Below are 7,160 nucleotides of genomic sequence, written 5' to 3'. Positions count from 1 at the left end.
CTAAAACCTGCGTAGTTTGATTTTATTCAGACGTTAAATGTGCTCTGCAATAAAACAATAAAAACTGTGGAATCTGAAGAAGAGGACAAGTGAGAGCTCAACAACTACAGTTGAAATCAGAATTATTAGCCCCCCTGAATTATTAGCCCCCCTGTTAATTTTTCTTTCCAATTTCTGTTTAACGGAGAGAAGATTTTTTCAACACATTTCTAAACATAATAGTTTAGTAACTCATTTCTAATAACTGATTTATTTTATATTTGCTATGATGACAGTACATAATATTTGACTAGATATTTTTCAAGACACTTCTATACATCTTAAAGTGACATTTAAAGGCTTAACTAGGTTAATTAGGTTAACTAGGCAGGATAGGGTAATTAGGCAGATTATTGTATAATGATGGTTTGTTCTGTAGACTATCGAGAAAAAAAAATTGCTTAAAGGGGCTAATAATTTTGACCTTAAAATGTTTTTTAAAATTCAAAAACTGCCTTTATTCAAGCTGAAATGAAAGCTAATAATTCTGACTTCAACTGTATATACTGTATAATTTGGAATATCCATCTATACTCTTGTCAACATATCCTGGGAGTAATCTAATAATCTAGGTGGCAGAGGAGTGCATATATATATATATATATATATATATATATATATATATATATATATATATATATATATATATATATATATATATATATATATACAGTATATATAGCTTTTTAGTGAGTGTGCTGTGAAACAATTTTGGAGGGTTACATAGGCCTATTATAAGTCTTCCATTTGCTCATTCATTTTCTTTTCGGCTTAGTACCTTTATTAATCAGGGGTCGCCACCGAGGAATAAACCGCCAACTTATCCAGCACATGTTTTACGCATCGGATGCCCTTTCTTCCACCTGCAACCCGTCACTGAGAAACACCCATACACTCTCATTCCCACACATAAACTACGGACAATTTAGCTTACCCAATTCACCTATAGCGTATGTCTTTGGACTTGTGGGGGAAACTGGAGGAAACCCACGCAAACACGGAGAGACCGTGCAAACTCCACACAGTAATGCCGACTGACCCAGCCGGGGCTCGAACCAGCGACCTTCTTGCGGTGAGGCGATTGTGCTAACCACTGAGCCACCATGCCGCCACATTATTCCATTATTTTAAAATATTAAATGATTAAAAACAAAAGATTAGAATAGGTTGGAAAAATATCTTACCAGTAGGCATTCTCATGTAGGAAAAAATAGACATTTTTATGCGGTTAGCTAAAATTGATGTGGTTAAATTTTAATGTGGTTAGCTAAAAATGAGCCAAACTAACAACACTGCCGTTGATTTGTCTCTGCATGTGAATTGTATTACACCAATATGCTTACATATTTACATAATTTGACCTTAGTCCAGGCGGTTCATTCCGCTGTGGTGACCCCAGATTAATAAAGGGACTAAACCGAAAATAAAATAAATGAAATGACTAAATTTTTTTTATAAGTTTTACGTTTGCTAATTAATATATTAACGAGTATTTAACATACCTCTTCGTGTCGCGTTTGTTTTGGTGTGATGAATAAAATAAAGTTCTCGTCTCTCCTCATCTTGCCAGTGGTTGTGTTTATTTGACTCCTTAACAGTAGATGTCGCTGTGTGAAAGCAATAGTGCAGAGTACACGCCGTGCCAAGAAAGCAATATAATATAAACAGGATTACTCAAATCTTTTAGTTTATTCCCCTCATTTCCAGCAGAAATCTGCCGACTATCGTTGCTGAAGAGGTGAGCTGGCGATTTTCATGTCCTGGTAAAGATCATCTATGTTGTGAATCTAATTGGCGTTATAAACACCCATCTTTCTTTCTTTGTCTTTGTGTTTGATATAAAATTAAGTGACTAACGTTGTAAGGTTAGATCAATAATTAGACGATTTCAGCAGTGTTAATCTTGGGATTTAATATCTACAAGTAACGTTAAGCATCAAGTCAAACTTTAAACTTTAAATATTATTTAGAATTTTTGCTTCGTGCCTTTTTGTATTGGACTTTGCTTGTCGCCTACTGCACGCCTATAAACTATTTAAACACACTTTTAGACATCTAAAAATAGCAATTGAATCCCATTATTGGTTTACACAAACCATGCAACATTATGTATGCGTTTATGAGCGTCTGTGTATTGTACGTTATGTAAATATTTGTGGTATAGTGGATACATGTAATAGAGGCTGATTTCCTTTCACAACGACCATTCTACATGCTCACAAATGCATGTTTACAAAATGTTTTTCACTATTATTTTTTTTATTTCAAATGATTTTCCTGTTTTTAAGTGAGAGAAATGCTTTAAAGGAGAACTGCATGTGTTTAGTACTTCCCCTACCTTTACGTCACAGTTGATAAATGCAGTTATACTGCAGGAATTCACTATCAGTCTTTTTCTGTTATCAGCACTGAACAGTGAACACGGTAAGAGAGTTGTGCAGTATGTATGTAACCATTAATGTTTGCATATTGTTAGCACATGTAATGTTTCTATAAAAACTTGCTTAGCTGAATAATTGTCTAATTTTGTAAACTGTTTTGTGTATTTCTTTTCAGAAATGTCTCTCGTCAAGCAGAATTTGCACTCAAATAATGAGGCAAACATCAACAAGCTGATCAACCTGAAGCTGACGGCCTCTTATGTGTATCTCTCTCTGGTCTGTTTAAAAATATAGTCATAACTTTTTAAATGTATGAGCAATTCCAGCATTATGGATGTGACATCTGCAATAAAAACTCAAAACATAAATTCGCAGAGAAAGTATTTGTTAATATTATATTGAAACATCTGTTTATATTTTCCAGAACAAGTAACCACAGAGTTAAGGGACTAGAAAAATATCAATCTGTAAACATGCTTTATACTTTAAATGAGGAAACTAAACATGCGTTATGGATGTGACCAAAAAAGCATGCGAGTTTGCAGTACTTTGTAAAAATTCTGTGAATTAAACCGCACAGCCCAAAAGAAACAATGCTAATTAAAATGATAAAATATGTCTCTCTATAGTACAAAAATGATTGACTTTATTTGACATTTCTGCATTTATGAGGAAAAAGTGTTGTTATGGATGTGACATCTCTTCGTTATGGATGTGACCGATGTAAAATTTCTATTTGTGTGACTTTGGGAAATCAAATATAATGGTTTGAAAACATTAACAGAGACATTTGAGTATTTCTAAAGTGTTTTAAAATACAAGCATACACAAAAAACCTAGAAATGGTTTCCATATTTTGGTGAAAACTTCATTTTTTTCATGGCCAGGTTGACATTTGCATGTAATTGCTTGTATATAACATTTGATATTCCCTAATATTAAATGTTTATTGTGCTCTTGATGGGTTGTGGAATATTTTAAGAAAACAGAACTCTGTTAAATGGTTTTAATATTACATCAGTGACTCTCCTGTCTGTTTTGTCAGTAACACTAATCGTTTCTCTTTCTGTCTCCATAGGGAATGTATTTCGATAGGGATGATGTAGCTCTACCCAACTTCTCCAAGTTTTTCCTGGAGCGTTCACATAAGGAGAGAGATCATGCGGAGGACCTGCTGGAGTATCAAAACACAAGAGGAGGACGAATCCTTCTTCAGACTGTTGCGGTCAGTGAATTTAAGAATGAATTTCTGAAGCGCAGAAATATTTTTGCTTTGTTAAATGTGTATTATAGTGCAAAATTAAATTGAATTAAACAATCTGAAGTTACTATAGCTTTTCTTAGCATTTACAGTTAGTTAAAATATGAATTTCTTTTTAAATTTGTCTTGACACTGAATTTTAAAATGTATGTTTGTGACTATTTCTTTAAATTTTTTTATTTTTTCAAGTCAAGCATTTTTTTCAGAAGTGAGTAATACCAGCTCTCATTTGCTTGACAAGACTGAATTGAAGGATTGTGGAATTTTGCCCTTTTTTCTTCTAATAAAATTTCATCAATTTTTACCTCAAAGTAAAATATCAAAACCAGAACTGCTTTATCCTACAATTGTGCTTCAAAAAACTAACCAATTTTGCACGACTTGAGAGTGAGTGGGATTGCAACTATGATTTGAGTTGTATTCCATGTCTAATTGTATAATGCAGCAAATTATGAAGATATTAGGTGCCTTTGACTTAATGCAACGCTAGGCAGACCGATCGAAATCTGTCTTAAAAGCGGTGCATGCCGGTAAGACATTTTGAACGACATGATGCTGTGCAGCACTACATGACTGTCATATCTGGCATTAAAGTACCGCGACATATTTATCTAAGTAACTTTTTATTGTAATAATTTGTTTTTATCATGTAATATTTTTATGTATATCCATCTTTCCATAAGTTGCTGATGTGGCAATAAATAAATAAATAACTACCGCGACACAGCTTTGAGATCAGACAATTGATACATGCTTCACAATCAGTTTTATTGTCAAATGTTCTTCACACACACAAGGAATTTGTTTTGGTTACAGAAGTTTCCAGTGTACATAAAGTGACAAGTGACAACACAAAATAAATATAAAGAAAAAAAAAAAGCCGATAAACATTAAACAGAGATGCATTTAGTCAAAAAATCTGGATGTTGAATTGTGTGTACAGATTTGTTATAAATATACAGGTTATAAGGTGCTGTGTACAAATATAAACGGAGAAGGTATTGCATTGTATATTGATATAATGTGCTGTGTACAAGTGCGTATGAGAAAGTATTGCACATATTTATTGCACAGTAGGGGAATATTTAACTGTTCATAAGGTAGACAGCCTGAGGAAAGAAACTTTTCCAGTGTCTGGCTGTTTTTGTGCTCGGTGCTCTGAAGCACCGACCAGACGGTAACAGTTCGAACGGGTAGTGTGCTGGGTGTGAGGCATCCAGAGTGATTTTGCGAGCCCTTTTACTTACTCTGGTAGAGTACAGTTCTTGAAGTGTAGGAAGGGTAGTGCCAGTGATTCGTTCAGCAGTCCGGACTATTCGCTGTAGTCTATGGTGGTGGGTTTTGGCAGCTGAGCTGAACCAGACGGTGATTGAAGTGCAGATGATGGATTGGATGACAGCTGAGTAGAACTGTACGAGCAGCTCCTGTGGCAGGTTAAACATCTTCAGTCTCTGCTGGGCTTTCTTCACAATAGAGTCTATGTGAATGTCCCACTTCAGATCCTGAGAGATGGTGGTGCCCAGGAACCTGAATGACTCTACTGCAGCCACAGTGCTGTTCATGATGGGAAGCGCACGGGGGTTTCTCCTAAAGTCCACTATATCATCCACTATATATTCATTCACACTAGCAGCGACTTTGTAGGTCTGTGTAGGTATATACAGCACGAATACATCCAGCCTCTGAGCGAGCTGAGAGAGGATCACGTGAGCTCTACTGGTGCTCCTATTGGCTGTCGTTCAAGAAAGTCACACTTCATTTGCATAAAGTTGAAAGATTCTCAACTTTGTCGCGTCGCTCGACATGGCCACCTGGTCGCCAACGGTCACTGATGACAGAGGTCACCGAAAGTTGCTCGGGCTCCGTTAAAATGAGCGGTCACTTGTCGCTTTGCCACTGCGAGACGCTTGTAGTGTGAATGAGGCTTTAGCCGAAACTGAAGAACGACTGCAGGAGCTGCGATGACGAAACCGATATTACATGATTGACTGGATTCACCGCATGACAACAACCACGTGTTTTGGGTTAATTATTAAATGAACTATAGTTTGTAGAGACTAATCTGTTTTATTAGTACTGTAACTCTTTTGTTATTGTTGCAATAAATAAATAACTGATCATGCCATGTGATCTGCCATCATGACTGCAGTAAACTATGAGCCCCAACGTGTCTGACCTAACGGCTCCATTTTCAACTCTGCCCCCGCCTGCGATCGGCTAATCTCGTTGATTGCCGGCTGCAGCCGTGGTTCAAGTCGAAAGCACCTCTTGTTTTGGTGCACTTTTTAACAGCACTTCCCATAGTCATCACGTGTTAAGTCAGTAGGTGGTTCTTTTGTATCTGTATGAATAAATTTGACCATAATAGTGTGGGAAAATAATCAGTTTGAATGTGCAACAAGATCAAACCATTTTGGAACTCATTTACGGATGTAAACAAGGGGCCTTATTGCTGTCAATATTAACTGAAACTTACTGAAACTCTTTTTAATTTCTGTCATTTATCAGAAGCCTAGTCGTGACGACTGGAAAGGAGGTATTGATGCTCTCACTTTTTCTCTGGAACATCAAAAGTCTCTTAACCGATCCTTGCTGGAAGTTCATCGAGTGGCAGGAGAAAACTCTGACCCTCATGTGAGTATCCAGATTTATGTATTTATATTTCAGTTTTGAAGTCTGAACTTTCTACTTATTGTTTGTTCAATGTATTAAAATATAATGTAGTGTTTTTATATAAATGTAAATGAACTTTTTGGTCACACTTTTCCAGCTGTCTGACTTCCTAGAAAGTAAATTCTTCACCGACAGCCACGAAACCATCAAGACATTGGGTGACTACGCTGGCAGTCTGAGTCGCATCACCTCTTCGGACCCACACGGCAAGATGGCGGAGTATCTGTTTGACAAGCACACACTCTGATCCACTCAGATCTCACGAGTTGGCTGCAACCACTTGATTTTACCAATAAGCAAATGTGGTCAACGATTTTTGCACAATTTTTCTGCTTCATTTTCACCTTTCAAGATGCATTCCAGTATGAACCACTCAGATTTTTGACAAGTTGAACGAATGATAATCCATGTAAAAGTTAAAAAATGCTGTGAAATGTGCTTTATCCAAACATGGTGCCCTTGTGTTAAAGCCTTAACTACCACATGACTGTTTACAGAATAGTTTAGGTGCTGTGTAAAACTATGTCTTGTCAAAAACGAGCCTGTAATATTTTCAAATGAGGTTAAGTACAGTGCAAAAATGAAAGTGCGCATTTTTAGAACGCCAAACGCTGAATTGTTTTACCTCTAAAATGGTGCTCTGTGTCAATATTGCAATTAATAAATCAAGCATTCCAAACAAATATTGCTGTTTTTTTCCGTTTGCAAGTAAATTATATCTATATATGTACAGTATATATGTATTTTTTTTGTTTACAATATTTTATGATGTTTTCTATTACATTATAATAAAAACCCTGTCATAT

The 7,160-nt window shown here is 35.9% G+C and overlaps 1 protein-coding gene across 3 annotated transcripts; it reads left to right on the top strand.

Moving 5' to 3' along the window:
- Positions 1 to 1,656: 1,656 nt before the first annotated feature.
- On the top strand, positions 1,657 to 7,037 carry zgc:56095 (Ferritin, lower subunit-like). 3 transcript variants are annotated; one of them, XM_056450914.1, is made up of 5 exons: positions 1,657 to 1,777; positions 2,596 to 2,696; positions 3,499 to 3,645; positions 6,190 to 6,315; positions 6,452 to 7,037. In XM_056450914.1, exons 2-5 carry the CDS (start codon positions 2,598 to 2,600, stop codon positions 6,599 to 6,601), a joined length of 522 nt encoding a protein of 173 aa, XP_056306889.1. In that variant the 5' UTR covers positions 1,657 to 1,777; positions 2,596 to 2,597; the 3' UTR covers positions 6,602 to 7,037. The 3 variants fall into 3 exon arrangements, with proteins under 3 accessions (XP_056306889.1, XP_056306891.1, XP_056306890.1); XM_056450916.1 differs by having other exon boundaries at positions 1,657 to 1,802; XM_056450915.1 differs by lacking the exon at positions 1,657 to 1,777 and adding an exon at positions 2,395 to 2,463.
- Positions 7,038 to 7,160: the final 123 nt, after the last annotated feature.

Source organism: Danio aesculapii, chromosome 24 (assembly GCF_903798145.1).
Source record: "Danio aesculapii chromosome 24, fDanAes4.1, whole genome shotgun sequence".
NCBI classification, from domain to species: domain Eukaryota; kingdom Metazoa; phylum Chordata; class Actinopteri; order Cypriniformes; family Danionidae; genus Danio; species Danio aesculapii.
The sequence above is the reverse complement of the archived record's forward strand: the minus strand, read 5'-3'. Positions and strand labels throughout refer to the sequence as shown.

Bases quoted from the DNA above. Each gene is read 5' to 3' on its own strand.
- zgc:56095 (XM_056450914.1), top strand. From the start codon at position 2,598: ATGTCTCTCGTCAAGCAGAATTTGCACTCAAATAATGAGGCAAACATC. The intron at 2,697-3,498 runs GTCTGTTTAAAA...CTGTCTCCATAG, and splicing joins CTTATGTGTATCTCTCTCTG to GGAATGTATTTCGATAGGGA. The intron at 3,646-6,189 runs GTCAGTGAATTT...GTCATTTATCAG, and splicing joins TCCTTCTTCAGACTGTTGCG to AAGCCTAGTCGTGACGACTG.